The sequence below is a fragment of the Corvus brachyrhynchos genome, unplaced genomic scaffold (assembly GCF_000691975.1).
Source record: "Corvus brachyrhynchos isolate BGI_N302 unplaced genomic scaffold, ASM69197v1 scaffold3, whole genome shotgun sequence".
Taxonomy (NCBI): domain Eukaryota; kingdom Metazoa; phylum Chordata; class Aves; order Passeriformes; family Corvidae; genus Corvus; species Corvus brachyrhynchos.
The window spans coordinates 6726721-6748392 of record NW_008237619.1 but is presented as its reverse complement, the minus strand read 5'-3'; the positions used below and the strand labels follow the sequence as shown (position 1 = coordinate 6748392).

The window sequence follows — 21672 nt, the reverse complement described above, 5'->3', positions numbered from 1 at the left end:
AGTTGTGAATTTGGGGAACTCTGGTAAGTGTAAAGTGAATCAGAGTGTTTTTCTAAATTTTACTTTATCGGTACCTAATCGTAGGAATCCCTACTGAAAATAGATTAAATGAGTGGTTGTAATTTTCAAACTCAAACAGGAGCTGAGCACTTCAATCTGTATTTAATCACCCAGGTAAAACCTGATATGATGTTACAGAACTTCAGTGCTACACTTCAATTAATATTAAGAAAAAGTTGCAAGTTTCTATTAAGGAATCAGGGCAGTAGTCAGGAGACCAAGATTCAGTGCATAAATGCAGCAGTTGTTTTTAATTTAAATATTAATTTTTAATACTGTCATTCTCTTAGCATGTACATTCAGTGTTTATTAAGGTGCAGCAACTTTTTTTGATATTTATATATTTGCTTGTGCAATGGGGAAAGATCCCAGTACTTCACCAGAGCTATGAAGTAAACAGACTCATCAAGTCTTTAGCTGCAGCAAATCTGAAAATTATTATGGAAATACATTTTTCTTTGTTGTTTATTATCCAGATACAAGTCATATTTGCACTAAAATGTCACCAAGGTGCATGATTTGTAGTGGGAAGTACTGCATAATAATCTGGGAAATATACAGCCTGATTCCGAAGAGTTTATAACTTATAGCAAAAGTGTATCAAGTGGTTTGGGACTGCGTGAGGGAAAATAAAAAAGAAAAATTATGTGTGCATTTCTAGCTGCTTCTGAACAGTAAGTTATCATTTTACATATGGTGAAATGTTTGAATCTTGGTATTCTCATCAGGTAGGTGCATTTTTCACAATTTGTCATTGATAAATCTAAATATCATAGAAGTTATTCCACTACATCTTGGTCGAACTCTCCCAGACAGCAATCTGACATTCAGCCTAACCAATCATTGCTTATAAGAATGCAGCCTCTGTTCATCTCTGCCTTCTCTTCAGAGATATTAACCATTATCTTGGTCAATATTTTATCAGCATTTCCTGCTAAAAGAAACTCACATTTGTGCTTTGCTAGAGCAAAACATTTGTCATCACACTTACCTAATATTCTTTCTTGTCTGACACCCTAAAACATTGGGCAAAATATTTGCAATGCAGTTGTTCAGAATACTAGAAAACTTTTCTCAAAACCAAATTTTCTCTAATGACGTTTTTGAACTGAGGTGCAAGATCCTAATCTGAGAATGTAGTTATTTGTAACAAATGCATAGCTGACTATACTGCCTTTTATCAAAATCTAGTAAGTTGTGAGTAAAAAAAAATACTGTTAGTTCTTTTATGTATATTTTATGTAACTGGTTCAATCGCTGCCAGTTAAATAAATTTTATTAGCACATCAAAGGCTGTGAGGCAAATATCCTGCAATATAATATTGTCAAAGAAGTAAGTCCAGTTTTAAATTAAGAAAGATTTTTCCATAAATATGAAGAAATAACATTGTAGGCAGTTCATTTCTTTTCAGGGTTCTCTGAGAAGATGCCCTAAGCTTCTGGTTTGGTTTTTTTTTATTATTATTCAAGCACTTGGCTTCAGAATGAAATCTCTTCATTTTTATTATATTTTCTTTTTACGTCCTTATAAATTTATTTTAAATCATCTAACTTCCAGTTTTCTAAGCTCAATTACACATTTAGTATGTAAAATTCAACATAAGCCTCTGGGCAAGTAGCAAAAAAGTAAGGCTAATGCCCTAATTAACCTTCTCAATTTGGAACATATATATGCCTAATAGAGCTAAATCTAAAAGAGAACTTTAATTTTTTTCTGAACATATTTTTGGTGTTAGAGAACAGAAGCTATAACTTATGTGATGGTCAGAGAAACACTGAATGAAATAATAGTTGCCTTAGCTATATGAAATCTGTGACAAAATGGATGCAAGGGGAACTTGAGAAGCTGATAAAGTGGTAACATCAAAATTGATTTTCTTCACGAAATTCAAAGGTCTGTCTTCTAAAAAATAATGTTTTCCTCACTGTGGGAACAGTTAAAAATACTTCATTTTCATCCTTCCCTCTCCTCTTGCAGAAGGAGGTTAGGAGGAGGCAAGATTCTTCATACTGAATAGGGATTCTTTTGTCTTAAGTTTGTGATCCAGTGAACAAGCTGGTTTTGATGTTTCTTAAATGGGGAGAAATGCTTTGACAGAAAATAGGTTTTAAAATACTGATGCATGTCTTCAAAAATAGTAAAGTATTGAAAAACACCATACAGGGAAGTGTTTAGAAAGTCAAAGGCTAGTTCTTTAAGGTCATTTATTATATAGCTTACTTTTAGATTAGGTTGCTTTCACAGAGCCAAACACATAATTGTTCAGATGCATTTTACCTATGAAAACGGAACATGTGAATCCTTCCAATTTTTCTATTTGCATGTGTTTCTTCAGGATTTTAAAAAATTTTATCCATCCATTATGTTTGTCTCCTTGATACACTGTTTGGTTTAGGGTTTTTTTTTAACAAATGGCAGATTTACTTCATGAACTGATGCTATACAATGCACTTAAGATTCTAATATTTTATGTGTTTGTGATGATGAAGATAATTTTATTGTTCCAAGTGCTTGTTTTATTTGACTTTGATTAATTAACTTTTATGTAGCTTCAGTTTATTCTGAGTTCTTATAGTATTTGCTTCATGAACCACAGAGCTGTTAGATTCTGTTAGATGGATGAATGCTACTTTAGTCTTTGGCTATTACTCACAATGCACCAGTCATCATATAGTTGAACTCTTTAATTTGCAATTTGCTTGTGCTTCTTGACATCTAAGACTGCAGGATAATGAACTAAAATCTGATCTTTAGCAGTGTTTCTGTATAGGTTTCTGCAATTATTTGAGTCAAGTCTCCCCAGGTGCATACATGCATATATCCCCTCTCTCCCTCCAGTGAAAGTAAAAAATGTTTGTTCTTTCCTTTGAATGTTGGTAAAAACATAGTTGTAAAGAGCAAAGAACACTTAAATGCAGTAGTCCTTCACTTAACATGTAGCATTCAGTATTAAGACTCTGAATGGTTTATGAAAAATAATTCACAAAAAAGTGCACTTTTATAGCCATTAAATCAGAGTTTACAGCCTCTCCAGATTTAGTTTTTTCTTCTTCTGACCTACTGTTAAACTAATGATGATGCAGCACTAGCAATAATAGTTCATAATTCACTGTTCCTTTACTAAATGTCTCTTTGGAGCAACTGTAGAAGGAACACTGAAGAGACGTAACGGCAAACTGGTATTTTCGGTCATACAGTGTAATGCTCTGGACTTTTTTGGACTTCAGCAAATTATATGTCTTTGCCAAAAATATATACTTTTTTTATACAAGGTAATCATCTTATATTTCTATTGCTGTAATTGGAATATAATACAATGCATTAAGAACTTTGAAGAAAATATAAATGTAAGCAATGTGTTTCAGTGCTTGGCTCTGTACCAAGAGCTGTAATGATAAGACAGTTACTCAAAGACATGTTTGACAGTAGCATATGGTTGATAATATATGATTTATGGTTTCTTTTACAAATAGGATGGACAGGTAAAACATTTTAAACTCTGTAAACACACTATAAGAATCTCCTCAGTGTTTTTGAAGGTTGAAATTGTGGACACCTTCCATATGTTAGTACCTGTTTTTTCCTTCCTTGATGTCATAGGAGATGCAGATTCATCTTCGGTAGGCATTTTAGGCAAAATAAATAACTCAGCTACTGGAACTAGACACTGTCTCTATGTGCTGCAGAGAACATTAGGATTAAGCAAAACCACTGGAAACTATTATAGGTCTTCATTATTTTTAATATAATCAGAGCAGACTTTAGCAAGTACAGCTTTAAATACACAACAGTTTACATATTCCTGTTTAAGGTAAGTACAGCTGGGGGAGGAAAGCCAGCAAGGACTGCAGTGTGAAATCCAGGTCCTGTAAGCCAGAAGGCACTAGTTGCACTTAGGAACACAGTTCATCTCCTGTCATTTCGAAGCTGAGCTGGTTCAGTTGTATTGACTGACACAGGGAGCAGCCCTCCTCTCTTTCTCCTTTTAGCCATTGCTGACTGGTGTGTGACAAATGAACCAACAGTGCTGCAGCAGCTTATCCACTGACTTACAGCAGCATACATGAGCACAGTGTGACACGGAGTGTTGGGTCTTAAGGTCTATCTGCATGCACTCCACACCAATGCCATGACAATCCAACAAGTGCCCTTCTGAGGGGAGTCACTAGGTGACACAATCTGTATAACTGGCTTTGGGACTCTGATCTGTAATATTTTCTTCAATGTTAAGGATATGCTGGCACAGAGCAAGAGGAGTCTTTTAAGTGGGTGACTTTTAGAGCAGTTCTGTTAACTGTAACTCACTATTAGTTAGAGATTTGACTCCTACAGTTGAGATTTTGCAGTATTTGAACAAGATGATTGAGAGTATTACTCCAAATGCTTGGAAACAAATTAAAACAAACCAAAACCAAAACCAAAAAATTGGATGTTTTTGAATAAGGTAATATTTCTTGGGTCTATATTCTTTCCTGACAGTAGCTGAATCTTATTTTATTTGCCTTACTGTATCTTTGCAGGATTTTGTGTCCTGTGTTAAGAGCATTTTAAATACTTCCTCTCTCCTTTGCAAATAAACATCATCAAAAAGACAGTAAGAGGCTATTGACTGGCTGTGCAGTCTCAGCAGTACGTGTGTCTGTTTATTTGTGTTAGGGAACTTGTGGGTTAGTTAAAGTAGATCCTCTGTCTCACTGCCTGTTCAAGGAGCTGCATTCCTGTGATAGCTTGCCCACTCACAAATTAACCTCCTGGTTAATGGTGTACAGCTGCAAACTCTGTTTATGCACTTCGAAATTAGTCAGAGGTCTGTCATCAAGCAAGGTTCTGTACAGTTGCACAGTCATGCTATACAACAAAACAGATTCTGATTACATGGTGTGGTCTAGCACTCAACTATTGCAAAGAACCATAGAATTCAAATATAAAGCAATATTTCACCATAAAAACGTGCCACAGTTTCTGGAAAGGATGTAAATTTTCTCAGGTTTATGATGGAAAAATCTGAGGAAATCAAAAGAAGCCATGTGATTGGCATTCACTTCCACATCTTGATGAAGATATTACAAAACTTTCCTCTGCGGGTATTGGCTTGAGGTTTTGTTGTTCTTTTTGTTATTGTGTTGTTGTTGTTCTGGTTGGTTTTGGCAGTTTTTGGTTGGTTGGTTGGTTGGTTGGTTTTGCATGTGTAGTGTGGTCTTGAATCAGCATTTGCCACTTTTGAAAGAATGGTGCTCAGGGTTTTCAAAACCCAATATTTTTATGCAATTATTGATCTTGAAAAGATTTCTGAAGCTCATAAAAACCTCTGTTCTAGGGGGCTATGCCTTAGCACTTCAGGACAGAAAAATAATCTCTGTCAGATGTCACTTCAGAAAGACAAAGGGCTGGAAAGATTCTCCAGTGAGAGTGACCCAAATCATGTTTATGTATTTATTTACTACATGCCTCTGCTTTCTCTGTTAAAAAACAAAACAAAACAAAAACAAAAACAGACAAACAAAAAACCCAAAACCGAACCAAAACAAACAAAAAAAATCATTCTTTTTTTACATATTGCATCATGCTATGGAGAATTTCGTAGTGCACTTGACCTGTTGGATGAATGAGAGCCATAAGCTCATCCTGGAAAGTGGCATGCAACCTAGCTGAAATGAAGAATGTCTTGGTTATAAAAAGAAATCAGGCACAAGCATTCTGGGTTTTTTTGTCTTCAAGACAGATTGGCTAAGCAATCAAGAAAGAGAAAAAATGCAAGACATAGATTTGCTCATTCATACCAAGAATCAACAGGTTTGATTTGCTAGGTTTATGAGACTGTGCAATTCCACTGAAATAGAATGGAAATTGACATGATTCCTAAAATTTGAATAGATCTTAAACAAGTGAGCCTTCTCTTGGAGTGGAGCTGAAGGGACCTGCTCAGTCTGGTTCCCTCAGTTGCACACAAGAGAACTCATATACCTCCTTTTATTAAATGAACAAGCTGACTATGTTTTGCATTAAGGGTTGCTGGTGCCATACGATCCCAGTAAGAAAGGCACTCAAGGCCCCTGTAAGTTAGCTTTAAAATGCTGTTTATTAGAGCTAGCACTACAAAGAATGGGAGAAGAGCATAGGAAATCTGGCATCCCTGCAGATGCTGGGAGCCCCGAGTTGTGCGTCATCACACAGGCCTTCAGTCAGCAGGTAACCCCCACTGCAACATAATAACCCATCCATAGAAAGGGTTGCCCCATTTTTGTCATCCAAGTTATTGTAGGATTTTCTTCTAAGGAGAAGGCTGTGTGCATTATTCCTACTATCAAACAGAAAGGACATTAATGCTAAAACTTGCTTCTGCACTGTTGGTGCAACCACCAAGCAGGAGCTGCCTGCAGGCTTCTCAGTGACAACAAGCTGCCTGTGTTTATCCAGCTTCCAAGGGGTACATGCAGCTGAACACAGCCCAGAGACCACACTGCACACGCAGCCCCTGGCACCTGCTCGGTGTCACTCGTGTGTGGATCACCAACTCCTCCACATGCAAGAGTCCCCCAGCCAGGGCCTTGCACTGTTATATAACTACTCAACATGAAATCCACTGTTTGCTGTTCAGGAAGATTGTTCCATGTCAGCTTCATTCTCCTGATGGAAAGAAACCTTCCAGCTTTGAGACTAAATGTATTTTTATGGTTCTTTTATTCCCGTTTGAGATGATATTCTGGTATCCACATTGTCATGCATTTTAAATATTTTGTCTCTCCTTTGCAGATAAACAGCTCATTCATATACATTCACAACCTGATTTTTTGGTTTGGGGTTTTTTTTCATTAAAAAAATCAGGATTATGTGTTTTTCTTTATAAATTTTTGTCTTCATTCCCTTTTCTTTTCTTTGGACCTTTTTTCTCATATCAGTTCTGTCTGAGCTGATGATTCATCAAGGAAACATATTCTAGAAAGGGTCCCATCTGTGCTGTGGCCATTGACAATACCATTTTCATTTGTAATCTCTGCAGGAGTATGTTTACTGATGCATACAAAAATGGCATCTTCCTTTTATGTGGCTTCATGTTACCCGTGTTTGTGGTCTTGCTGTGATTGACTAATACACCCATTGCACTTCTTCCCTGATGTATATCTAGTGGCAGGGAATGTGCTGCTTTTCAGTGCAAGCCTTTAACAGTGGAAGCAAAGCAAGACAAGCAAAATTGAAATTACCTTTTTCCATCACTTCTGTATCACGAGTTTTAACCCTAAAGTGGAAGTTCTTTGAAGTTTGAGGCTGTGCCCTTTGCATTTAAAATTGAATTCCATTTCTTGTACTTTACTCGTGCAGATTGTCCTTCCTCTGTAGTATTGTGTCCCTAAGAGGTTTCATTAGTATTAGTACCAAGATTACTTGTGAAATTACAACAGCTGTAAAACTAATTCTTAAGAATCTCTCAAATAGCCAATAAAAATTCCCTTTTTCAGTGAAACCAAGCATAAAATAGAAATTAAAATAGAATTTTATAGTGATGTTTTTATAAGTGCTGTATTGAGTTTTGACACATGCTATATTTCCTATAATTGGAGTATTCTGGAATAGCCTACCTTTGGTGAACCTAACTTCCATATTTTGCTATAATTTTTCAAAATTTTCCTTTTGAAGGACAAAACATTTTGAAGGACTCAAAGCCTTGGTTAGCGTGTATTTTTAAGTATAGGTGAGAAAGTAGTAATAGCATTAGAGTCAGAACATCATAGATAACAACATAGCTTAACTTTATCAGGTTTAGTTTTTTATGCTTACTACCTTGGGTGGGATTTGTAATGCAGTCTGAGAGTTGGTGCCACTGCAGAAAAAGTGCTGCAAGAGCTTAAGGTGGCTAGTCTAAAACCAGTTTGGTTTCTTTATGCTTAAATTACACGAGGATAGATGCTGCTCTAAAATAAGATCTCAGAAGTCCTGGTCATATTTGTCATTCTAGAATATTAGAAGGATCTCTGTTTATATCCAGATCCAAACTTGAATTTAAGAACCTCTGTTCTTTTTTAATGGTGGCTTTCACAGTCTTTCCTCAAAGTAATTTTTAGTCCATCAGGATTCTGCCAATATGATTATTGTCAGTTTCATTTCAATTTAAAAAGTCCTTAAATGCATTATGCCACAGTATCTGCTTCTATATGTGTTTGTTAAACAAACTTCTCTGAGGGCAAAATGCCTAATATGCTACATCTGAATAACATCTGAATTAGAGATAGCAGCTGTCTGTGATAGCAGAAGGGCAAAAATCCCCTGAAAGATGACTTAAAACCAATCACTTCACACATGCGCACATGAAACCGTCATGGCCCATAGAACTGCTGGAGAAAAATGCATAGCTGGCACAATTACCTGGGGACTTAAAAACAGTACAGGGCCCTCTGGGCTGACAAACCCCTCTTTTCCAATCTACGTCTTCCTTTGGGTCTCTCTGGCTGTAGTTCCTTGTATTATTTCTCTGAGAAAAAGAACAATGTCTTCAAATTTCTGTTTTGCAAAACATCTTTGAGAAGTTTTTTTTTTCTTTCAATATGGAAGAAAAAAATGTCCTGGATTGTTTAAATTTTATGTCACCTGGCCACATCTGATTGTCTGCCTAGGTAACTTCTGTGTGGGTTTCTTTCTTCTGGGAAAAAGTCCTAATGAGACATAATGTTGCTATATGCTGTCAAACCTTACATCATATGCTGAGCAGTGTGCTTGTTGTTTCTAATGCTTTGTAAAAAATATAGCATGTTTTTCAGTAGAGTTATGCTTTTTTGAGAAAACACAGGGTAACATGTTATGCTGTTTTCACATAGCAGCTATGTTGCCAAATTGCTCTGAGGCCAAGTTTGGATAACAAAATTTAAAATACATGCTCACAGCTATACATTGAACAACTGTGTTTCATGGTCTCAGTCATAACAAATGAGAGGCCAAATACTGTAATACAAAAATGCATCATATTAGACAACAGAAAAAAAATAAAGATGTCTTTTAAAATGTAAGCAAGTTCAGGCAGCATAAACAGTCTATACTATCAGTTGAATTTTCTTGTTACAGTTATAATGTAGATACAGGAATGATATGGTTTTCTCTTTTGAAGTTTTCAAATTAGAGTTTTGAAATACCTTTCAGGGTTCTGTTCAGATCTTTCCACTGACCTTTGTTATATTAGATTTCCAGTCATATGTTGGAGCAGTGAAGAACATGCTCCCGTTCAGTTGCAGTAAGTAATTTTGTTCTTGGAAACCACCCCACCTCTTTCCTGCCCAGACACATGTCAGCTTCAAGCAAGAACCCAATGCAATGATTTAGGATACTTCTCCTTCTGTCACAATAAACTCTGGGCATTATTCCAGTAAATCAGAAATAGAGCTAGTAATGTCGGTGTTGAGATTATATCATTAAACAGTACATGAGCAGGAAGAGAAGAGAGACTACAGATTGCAGAAAAACAAGGACCATTAATCACAGAGTCCCTGTCTACTGAAGCGCAACAAATGGGAACAGCTGGTCTCCAATAAGTCTACGTGATTTTAATTGATGGGAGCTGTAAAGAAAAAAAGCATGCATACAAAGAAAAAGCATGCACATGTAAAATTATTTTTTCTTTGAAGTCAATTTCAGTATTTCAGTCTTATCCTGATTTTAGTGTGTCATTCAAAATAACTTGATTGATATTGATATAAAATTGGGTTTAAACTTACTTTAGTAAGAATGCATGATAAACACAGATTTGTGTATATTGCAGCTAGCAGAGGGTGAAATCCTAACATATCTTTAGTTTACTTTTCCAGCAGCTCTGTGAAGTCAAGCTGTTAAACAAAAGACAAGTTTCAACCTTTCATCTTTGAGCTAGGTCCCAATTTACATTTTTGGAACTATGAGACTGGGAAAGAAAAAACTGCATTTTTGATTTATGTATTCAATGTTGGGTGAAGGGATGAGAGAAACTCTACCCCCTAGGTGTTTGGGTTTTTTTCATGCAGATGCTACAAAATCAATGAAATAAACACATCAAAAACTTTCTCTTTTGAGAACATCATCTCCCTGTTCCATCCTTTGTTTGGCTTTTTTCATTGCTAAGAAACTCAGTGGCTCTTACTGTACTCTGTATTGCCCATCACTGTCAGTGTGTTTGGTATTACAACCCTATTTTTACTTAACCTTCAAAGACATTTCTAAAGGACAAGTGAAGTATTACAAATACAAAATAGTGATTTCACAAGCCAGTAGACAAGAGAAAAATCATGTACATTGTCTTTTCCCTGAAGATGAGACCAAGAGTCTGTTTTCCAACCCTGTTTCATTAATTTGCTCACCTCACTGATTTTGTGAAATTTTTATTCTCATTTTTGTTGTGTAATGACCCTGAGTCAGCATCAGAAACAAATTAGAAGTCAATGAAAAGAATGCTGGTTTCTTCCAGCATCTTTTTCTGTTTAAGGAAGCAAGTTTCCATGTAATTTCCTTGTCTTTTTCCCTTGGGACCAAGTCTTCATGTTACACCTGTTTAATCCATGGCATTACTGTTGTGTAATACTAAAGATCTAGCCAGGGAGAGTGTGTCACTGTCGCTGTCACTGTCAGATCCTGCTCCTACAGGTAAGACATTCCAATGAATTTGCAGTCAAAACCATGAAAGGGAGTTGACAAAAGAGGGTATCTCTTTGCTGTGCATTTGCACAAGAGGAAGGAAAGCAATTTTCTGTCATTCTGAAAATGAAGCAAATTATTAGTAGCACAGGCTACAAAAATTGTCATGCCCTTGCACATTGGGACTTCTAAGTTGTTCTTGAGCTCCAGTAATGCCCATAACTTGCTGCAGAGCTACTGTGGACAGCCTTGGAGGGTGGGAATTTCAGTGCCTGTATCTTATAGGAGGTTATAGTGCAGCTGTCTTTGTGTTATGGCATATTGGATAGGTCAAGGTGACCTCTTATGGAGTTGTAAGAAGATTAGTTATAAGAAATAAAACTGGGAAAAACCAAGGGACCTGTGGCATACTGTAGACTTTGACTGTCCTTCTAAAGAGTTCATAATAACCTCATACGATTTTATCTAAATACATAAATTCAGTCTTCATTCAAGGGAGATCTCTGGGTTTACTAATTTAATCAAATGGAATGCATCTAATATATTCCTGAACATGCTTTTTCTCATTTGTTCTAGGTTCTTTTGAGTTAACTGTTTGTAAATAATTTATGTTGACAGCCATTACAAATATTCATGTAGTTGCTACACTGATGTTTTATGCAGTTAACATAAGCATTTCTTAAAACAAGTATTTTTTTTAATGCTGTAAACTATTTACTACAGTTGTGATTGCAAATTCATTTGAAATAGTGAGGTCACAAGTCAAGAATGGACCTAACTTGTAGGGTTATTTCCCCTGTCCAGAAGGTTTACACAGGAAGTTCTGGCTTTTGAAGAAACAGAGGAACCAGCCTACTTTTAATCTCAATTGTTTTAACAGAAAAGAAGGGGAACAAGAAACGGAATATACTATTAATAGTGCTTTACCTTGCACTTTATATTTTAGTTTTTAACTCTTTAAAGGATTAATGATCAGTCCCAATTTCTAAAAATCAGAATGCTTCAGAATGTGCCAATAGATCCAATGAAAAAAGAGGGACAGACCCAAAATATATTGAGAAAGAAATAGTTTTCCAGCTGCATTTCTTAAAATTTTACATATTTTTTTTTGTGCTTCTTGTTTTCTTCATTCTTTTAAGTTGCTTATGTGAAGTATTTCAGGTAAGGGACGCCATAAAAAATGCTTGTGTCTTAAACACATTGAAAGCAGCAATGGACCACCAGCCAGATGACATGTACAAATAATTTGATGGAAAATAGCTGCATAAGCTTTTTTGCTTTGTCAAAATAAATAATTGTGTTAGATATCTCAGCACTATTTAAGCCTATTGGTCTAAGTGAAACCCTAAAGTGAAAATGTTTTCTTAACATTTCTTCTACGTAGAATTTGCAGAAATTGAAGTGGGGGCGGAGAAGGATGCCTCTTAATTATATACAGGATGTTCACAAGTAGCTAGAAGTATACTTTGCTTTGGATAATTTGTATTGAAATTACAGTTTAGAGGTGGAATCCTGATTTGTTGTACCTCACCATTTGTAGAAAATCTCCCATCACTGAAATTCTTTAAATCAAGAGGTATCTTTTAGTAATTTATTCTAGCTGAAGTGGTAGTTAATTTGAAGAAATCAGAATTAAACAGAAAAGAGGAACCCCAAAGGTTCATTTCTTACATTCCAATCCACAAATTAAATTATTGCTCTTGTACAAGCACCAGTGACTGTGATGAATACTTGTATCTAAACCAGTATAAAACAAAGATAAATAAAACTGTTCTGTGGACTGATTGGGTAAGATGAATAGTCTGAGATACCAAACTTGAAAGGAACATTGGCAAATAGAAGTATAGGTGTAGAAAGTAACTTGTTACCACTGCCTTGACTCCATTTTTCATACACATTTCTATGTAAGGAACACGTATTAAGTTGCCTCATGTAAAGCAATTCATTTTACTGTCTTTCTTTAAAACAGTGATCTCTACAGACTACAAGGTATAAGCTCAAGTAATGTCTTCAAGTGGTCATACTGTCTGCAGGTATTGGTAGTTCAGGCAGGAAATAGGCACAGTGATATGTGAGCTAAACAGTGACTTGTTTCACAGTTTTTAATTGTAAATAGTTTGTGACTTTCATTAATAACTTAGAATTTATTGGTTGAGATGATTCACTGAGTAGTTATAAACAGAATAGTCACATTCAGCTCTGAATTTGGTGGAAAAATAGAATTAAGTTCTAATTCTTACACTTCTCATTAGATACTCTTCACCTACCCAGTCCTGTCATCACCTTTATTTGCAGTGTATGCACTATAGTCTTAAAACAACAAATATATGAGCAGTCTGTATAACACTCTGGAAAAAATCCAGAGACAAAACTGTTCATGCAGTATTTTGAGAATATCATTTACCTTAATATTCCTGTTGTGCCCAGATGTTCCTAAATAACAATGTGGTTTATCCTATGCTATGGTGGCACCAGGATGCAATGCAATTTATGCTCAATGTGTTTTTAGCTTGACTTCAGTTTCTTCTATGTAAGTAATTAAAAGATAAAATAAGACAGATCAACTGATTTTAATTCAAAATAAATGTTGACTGCTGATGCTAGCAGAAAATATATGTGAAAGAGAATATTTTTCTTAATTGAAATCAAAACTAAATCTGTTTTTAAAAAACAAGTTGACTACAAGTATCAGTCACAAAGGCACGTTTGGTTCATTCACTTTCTGCTAGGATCTGTGTGTGCAGGGCTGCTATGAGTTTCTGAAATTATCTTATATGGTATGTGGAGAATCTAGTTTGAATAGGAGAAATATTCATGTTGTGATTAGTATCACCAAGACCCTAAAAGGAAGAAACTCTCCAGATGTATTGAACTGCTCTATATTTCATTTGACTCTTAGCCAGCCAGTTAGTAATTTAAAGTATTTCCTGTACTTTCACATCAGCCCTAGAGACTTTGCGTACTCTCCAAGTAAGTTAAAATGAGAGTGGAAGTTAAACATTGGAACTCATAATAATGGAGTTCATCTTGGATTTCTGTCTTCCTAGGACTTCCTGGTATGTAACAACACCCCGTGTTGCAGAGGAAATGTTGTTATTAATGTGCACAGACCCAGTTCACATCTGTCTGGGGAACTGCACAACCATCTGCTGAAAACACATCACATCATGTGGATGGCAGACTGCATGAATGGCTGCTGCTGTACATGGTTTTTACATCTTACAGTGCTGATAAGCTCCACATTTATATATAGACCAGGAAGAAAACTAAATACCTCCAGAGGCCAAATAGCTCATAATTTACATCCTTTGCTAGATCTGCTGGAAACAACTCCTTTTTTTCATTGTCAGTATCTTTAACCTGTGCTTCTGTTTAGGCACGTCAGGTCAGCTACAAATTACTTCGCATGAATATCTGTCTGAATCTTCCTGTGTCCATTTTGTGACTTAAAGCAATGATCTCAGCTTGAATATTCTCTACTGAACTGACAGAAAAGTAACCTTACACTTCCTGAGAATACTGGCTAGCCAGAAGCTATCTCAGTCCACTTTCATCCGCTGGAGAAGGAGGGCCACTAGATGAGTCTGATGTGCTTTGTTTTGTTTTAGTTTTGTTCAAAATTACCAAAAGATTAAGGGAGTATGAGGGAAGAAAATAAATTAGGTGGAAATAAATTGTGCTTGCTGATGGAGGGAGAAGAGGAGTGGTACAAAGTCCTGAGACACCCCCAGCAGCTTTAGTTTTTCATTGTTGGGGTGAAGAAACCCTGCAGATACCAGGACAGAAGGGAAGGGCTTATGTAGTGGTTTTCCTCTGTCGTGAATATTCATTGAAGGCTACACAGGCCACAGATTCCTCTCAAAAAAGAGCTGCTTTGAAAAAGGACCTGACATAACATCAGTCTGTCATTGGCAAGTACCAGGGATGATGCCCAGTCTATCAGGTGGCAGTGCCAAGAGAACAGCTTTTGGGGATGACCAGCTGAAGGAAATAGCATAAATTAGCTGAGAGTACTGAAAGCATCAGAGGATGCTGGAGAAAATCCCTGGAGTCAGGGGAAGAGCCATAATCACTGCAATGAAAAGGAAGACTTTTGATAGCCATAACCTTCTTAAGAAGGTGATCAACTTCCTCAGCAGCTTTGTTCATCCATGCTGGGGCAATGCACTGTAATTGGGGTGTAAGACAGTGGCAGTCCCTTAGGCGTCACTGAGAGCAGAAGATGGGCCAGGACCATGACTGGCATGCCTTGGAGCTACTGGGCTTGTTTCCTGTCAGCTACCCATGTTCCCAGGTTAATGCTCCTTCATGTTTTATCTCCCACTTTTCCTGTAAATTTGTGAGATTTCCTTATTTCCTGAGAACATGGACAGTGTAGTTTATTTTGGTAGGATTCTGAAATGAAGTTCAAGCTGATGTTTGTTTTCTGTAGGAGCTTACAGAAACTGAATTCCTCTGCCAGTCAGTGCTGGGCATAGGGGATACACAGTTTCTATGCTTGTTAGTATTTAAGATTATCTGTATGAAGGGAAAAGCCATAGTATAAATTTAATTGCAGTTTTGATGTCCACGAATGAGCAATTAAATAATTAATTTGGAATAACTGTTTATCATTTTGACAGAAAGGCAATTTACTCTCCCCACTTCAGCAGCTCTCCCCACTCACCACCAGCAATAGTGTTCCAGGAAAACTTTTCATACTAAAAATGGAAAAACAAAAATAACAAAGCAGAGGCGGAAAGAAATGTTCTCAAAATTATCTTTTCTCTTTCTTAGAGAAATACAAGTAATGTAATAAAGATGATTTTAAGTCATCTGAGAGTATTTACTAATACTTCAGAGAATATAGCATTCTAAATTATTTTAACATTGTAGTAATCTACTAATATGCAGTCAGTTTTTGGCCATGGTTGTTAGACTGTAGAGTGTTGTGATTTTCTGAAAAATATACCTTTTTAAGATTTGCTAGTCAGAATATATTCCTTTCTAAAATGTTTTGACAATGCCTCTTTCAGTTATTCCATTATGTCTCTTGTCTTACTTATGAAATTTTAGTTACGTTTTTAGGACCTTAGCAAAATAGTTTTCCTTACTTTATTCTGATTTAAGTGTTTTAGCTAGTACCTCTTGATTTTTTAAAAATTACATTCTATATCCTGTTTTGTCATTTGGAAGAATGATACAATGTTCCAGACTCTTCTGGCAGAATAGAAACACCTTTTTTGGGTATCAGTTCGTGGTTTTTACTATTTCTTACAATGATCGATAAGATTCATGTTGTGGTTTGCTGCTAAGAATGTATAATATCCACATTTCTGGCTGGCTTTCTGTTAAGTGATCAACATTGAGAAAATCCTCAAGTTTCCATTCAATTTGGTTGCATGTTATGTCAGTCAGATTGACAACCTGATTAAACTTTGTCAAAAGCACTTCTTACTGACATAATTCAGTACAACCCCTACCTTCTTAAGAAGAAAAATAGCCTTTCTTTCTTTCTTTCTGGCTTATTGTCTCGTTTTTGTAATGGCATCAAAGGACATCTTAATTTGCTTGTGGGATATATGACTAATAGAGTCATATAATAGAATACCTTTCATCCACAGTGAAAACTACAGTATGAGACTTCATTGTTTTCTCTTGAAGAAATCGTTATGTAATTTCAGTACTTACCGAGATGGAAGATATTCATTAAAAATCTGAGTCTTGCTTCAAAGTTTCCAAGCCTCAAAGTCAAGTTAATGTTTTCTGTAGAAGTGAAAAGTCAATAATATAGAAATCAGTTTGAATTTAATTTACATAATGTAAAATAAAACTGGATTGTCTTTAAGGGAATACCATTTTCTTTTAAGCTCACATATTGCAAAAGGTTTCATGACATTTATACATTTCATAATTAGACATTTCATAATGTCTAGTAACAGTTTGGGTAAACAAGGAAGACTCATAGGGTAGTTTTCTTTGTGGAAGAAAAAACATACAAGAATATTTTCTTATCTGGCTGTCCCATAAATTTGTCATGACAAAATGAAATTATTTAAGAGGAAGTAGCTGATCTTAAGAAAACAGGAGAGGCCGTGGTGCATTTTTTTCATTCTTTAGCAATACCTAATTCCCTTTTGGTGCTTCATATTGTACATCCAGACTTACTAGTGACTGATGCCTGGGATTTCAGATAAGCTAGCAGGATATTAAGTCTAATAACTTATGGCCTAAATACTTATTAGTAGTTACTACGTTAGTCTGATTTTTCTCTTGCTGTAGGACCTTGTTCTTAAAGCATTATGTTCTTGGAATTTTAAACCTAAGGCAGGCAGACAGAGAACATGCAATATCTGGAAATGCAGACATCCACTTAGTCAGTTGGTTGTTGTGGCAGCGTGTCCTAGAGATCATGACGTAGAAACCAAAAAGGATGAAAAGCAGCCCAAAGCAGCCTCAAGCAGTGTGTGAGGTGATGTTGAAACTTTATTCATAATCAACTGGATTCATTCTTGCACACGGGAGACCAAGTTTTCTGCAGTACCCCATTCAGGGTTGTGAATGGATTTAACAGAGGACTGAAAAATAGTATTGTCCTAGGTGGACTTCAACCTGTTTAGTCTGATGACACTACTGCAAGGATTTGGAGTAGCAGCATTCAAGTCAAATAGGGTTCACGTTGGAACTCATGAATTTTTTGTCAGTCACTAGATAGCTATGTTTTCAACATTTTCAAGTCAAAATTGTCTTCTCTTCCTGTAATTTAACAGTTTACTACAAATGAGTGTTGAGTGACCTTCAACATGAAGTGATTTAAGAGGGTTTATCAACCAGAGGAGTTTTTTATGGGCTGGGACCTAACAAAGCACTCATATGCTCTGCAGTGAAAGAAAGAAGAGTAGAGGTAGTACAGAAATGCAAGAAATAAAACAACAAAAAAAAGACTAAATATTAATTTAACCAGAAGTGAAGGAAATGGTGTACCTGAAGAGAAAGCAGAAGTGGAGTTGTTTAGTGTAAAGGAAAAGGATCAGGAAAGATGTGAAACTATTCCCATTTGAAACTATAAAGTCAAATGGGCAAATGGTGCTTTGCACCTGTTATGAGCAGAAGAATAAAGCTAATAGCTTGAACTCCATCAAGGATTATGTAGGGGACATACACCTTCTGCAGTTGTTTCTGTTGGATCTTTGTTGGTCTGACTGCACCCACAACATCAGTACTATGTTGCTGCTTGAAGGCATTTTCAGTTATGCATACTAAAATATAACTCCCATTCTCAAAGCAATTCTCTTGAAAAATTTGGTGCCCTTTCCACTAAAGGCTCCAGAATTGCTGCCAAAATTAGACAACTGATGGTAAAATTTAACCCTGTCCAGCTGGACAGAACAAAGCCTATCTCATATTTCAGTCTCACTTTAATCAACAAAACAAGATTTCTGTGAAGGGTATGCCTTATTCCTGGTTCCATGATTCCACAATAATTTTCCCCATAAGTTAGGATGTGAAGACTCCATATTTCAGCTGTATTCAATCCAGTGTGATGCATAAGTACAAATAAGGGAATTTTCCTCACTTGAATGAATTTAGCATTAAAGGTACTGACAGTTTATTAGATACTCTGAAAACTACAGAACTATGCAAATACAGTGTATAATCTGTTTGGAACCTTTTTGTTTGTTGAGAGTACTTTACAGGGAATAATTACATAAAGTATATTTAATTTGTATAATTATTGAACAGTTCCTTAAAGAGTGGCAAATACTCAACTCAGAGGACTTTACTTGACTGTAATTGGAGAGAGCCAAATTACTGAAAGATTGCCAACACCCCTCTCACTCCTTCGTAATAAATTCAGAAAGATTGCTGTACCATAAGAATGTAAATTTTAAATATGCATGGTTTTAAATACTGTATGTACTTTTTTGGGGGTTGGAGGCGCTAAGGAAAAAAATAAATCAATTTTGTATATAAAAGCCAGAAATAACCTGTTTGTGGAACTGAGTGATAAATATAACATACAACATACCAAGCAAAATAACTGGGTTTTTGTCAAAATTTACAAGTCTGTACCATAAGGTTGGATTAAGTTTCAGTCTCTGTAGGTAACATGCATTCACTTATATTTAAGTAGCAAATGTCTTCTCATCTCGATTTAGTTTTGTTTGAATGTATGTAGTATCTATATAATAAGCATAGTATGAAAGTTACCTGAATCTACTCATTTGTCATCTGTGAAAACTTCTATATATTATCATGAGAAATTGTCATGACATCTTTCCAAGCTAATGTAGCACCTGTTCATCACCTTGTAATATGAATGTAGGATTCAGTGTGCCTGTGATAATTCAATTTTGATAAATGCTCTTATCGAAGGCCCTAGTCTTCCAGATGGCAAATAAATGAATGTTTTCTTGTGTGAATTATGGTGTTACACTTCTGTTGTACAAAACACGAATTCCACTGATGTCCACAAAACTCTGTGTGTTCAACTGGATAATCTGCTTATTCTAAGAAAGGAAATAAGAAAGCCGCCTTTGAGAGTCCTGAATACTATCAAAGTGCAATGTACATGCTCATGGAGATAGATAGACTTAGTTCAGTGCTCAAGTGATCCATCTCTTTTTTCCTGCCCTTAATATAGGCAGGCAGGATGGCCCTGTTTTGTTTCATGTTCTCTTTTATGATTTTCCTAGACATGACCCCCAGAACCTGCACATTTTTCAGAATGCCAACTGGGCAGGCTTTTCTCAAGTTATAAAGTGGAAAGAATAATTCTTTCAGCTGCAAAATTGTTTAAAAATATTGTTGATGTGATATTCAGTCACTTTTATTTTGTTGTTTTGTATTTTTTTTCTTTTCCAGGATTACTTACTGCCATCTACCTTTCCAGAGTAAATGGCTTTATGTTGGAACAGAGAGAGGAAATACACACATTGTAAATATTGAGTCCTTCATTCTTTCTGGATACGTTATCATGTGGAACAAGGCAATAGAACTGTAAGTGCAGGCTTTTTTTCATTTGTACGCGTGGTCGTTTTCATGGCTGTCTTAAGTTTAATTTTTAAGAATTATTTGGTTTTGCAAATATTATCAGATCTTTTGAAGCCTTTAATTTCTGTGAATGCATTTGCAGTATTAACTGGTTTTTTACAGGACATTAGGAATCAGATTTATGTAATGTAATTATATTTCATATAAAAGAAAAAAAAATTTGGTGTACTGTTCCATGAAATACAGAAAGTCTGTAATCACCAAACTTCAGATTTTGCTATTTTTATGAGGAAATCTTGATCACCATATCCTCCATTCTATGAAGAGAATAATGGAGTATATTTGCCCTAAGACTCTACAGAGAACTTTTCTTCATTGAGCTGTGAAATCATTTCAATGAGAAGGGAGAGGGGAAGGTCTCTAGACCAAGCCTCCTGCTCAACACAGTGGGAATTTTAAGGTTAATTCAAACACATCAAAACCTGATGAAGTGATAGGAAACATAATGAGTGCCTATTAAATAATAGTTCTCTAACAAGCTAAGCCAGGTGCCTGTGTTGTGGGTATGAAATGGAAAGAGACATAAAAATCTGACTGGGATACATCTATGCTTCCTGCAGGTAAAAGCCTTGACAGAAATGAAAAACTCTTTCTCTGCTGCTTCCTCTGTGGAGTTCCAGCAAGAGGAACTTCTGTGGGAAAGCTCAGAGTACTTCTTGCAGTTTCTGAGATATTTCCTTCATGTTGTGAGCGACCTGTAACTTCTGGTAGTAAACTGAAATACACCCATCTCGGTGTACCAAGAGAACAGTATCTAAGAACAGGATTACAGGCCTGCAGTTCTCAAAAATTCATTCCTTCTTGTCCCTCTACTATTATTATTATACTAATCACTCTGTCCCCCAGGTTGACAAATTTGATGCCTCATTTTCTTCCTGCCCTTCTGCCCCCCCTAAACTTCGTAGGCACAATTGGAAAAATCTAAGTTTACCTTCAAAGAACACAAAAACAAGGATTTATGTAGTAATCAGGATTCAGTCTGATGGTAAATCTTTCATCCAGTTCTCAGTTTTGGAATGTTTGGTTGTTCTGCCCCTGTGAGACTGCTCAGCTCTGTTAAGTAGTTTTTGGCTACAAAAAAGTAATGCTGGAAAACATGGTTTAATGAAAATTTTGATGAGTTATTCAGGTGGAAAGTATCCTAATTGTTTTCTATTTCTCACTTTGTTTTGGTGACATTGGCATATTGGAGGGCTCTTGGAATCCTGTATTTTAGAATGTATATGTTTACTCCATTGAGTAGATAACATCTTTAAGTTTTTGAGAACAATATGTTTTCATTTTGTGTGCGCTTCTAATTTTCTCTCCTCCAGAAATTAGGATGTTCTATACTGGAAGCCTTCCACCAAGTTTCACTTCCCAATTATTTCAAAATTCTTCTGGATAAATGTTTTTTAAATTATTTTAATGGCCACAACAAACAATTTTCATGAGAATAGAATAGAATGATGCTTCTCTTTCTATGTGGGAAATAAGGGCTGCTTTCTAACAAGCTTCAGTACTGAGTTGACATAGGCTAGATGCTGTGCAATAAGCTCCCTCTCTGGAACCTTCAAGGAAGCAAGGAGCCTCTACTATCTTCTTTGTACTGTCTACGGAGAACCATACCTATATTTTCCAAAATTTCTCTTCCATAAGTTGTGAAGGATAATGACTGCATAATAAAGATAGGCCATGTCACCTCAAGCACTTGGAGGTGCTGTATGGTTACCAAAATATGTTCTTCTTCTAAAAAGCAAGTTTGCCATGTACTGTTTTGCTGACAGGTGAGCACAGGTATTCGTTCATTACTGCTTCTAGTTCTGCCACTCTTACAAGGATAAATTGATCCATGTAAGTGGTGTGCTTCTCTAAAGCTCCATCCTCTCCATGCAATCTCATCATGTACTCCTTGATACGGAGTGGAGGAAGTCGTCCTTGCAAATATTTCGTGGGTGGACAGGAGATCCTGTGTGTCTCCAGATTAATTTCTCTGTATTAGAGGAAGA

The 21672-nt window shown here is 36.0% G+C and overlaps 1 protein-coding gene across 9 annotated transcripts in view; it reads left to right on the top strand.

Moving 5' to 3' along the window:
• Positions 1-21672, top strand: part of STXBP5L (syntaxin binding protein 5 like) — a 190283-nt gene that overhangs the window by 70935 nt on the left and 97676 nt on the right. For all 9 annotated transcript variants that reach the window (XM_017731889.1, XM_017731886.1, XM_017731887.1 and 6 more), the window contains exon 5: positions 19496-19630. In XM_017731889.1, the coding sequence (XP_017587378.1) occupies positions 19496-19630 (135 nt within the window). The remainder of the gene's footprint in view (positions 1-19495; positions 19631-21672) is intronic.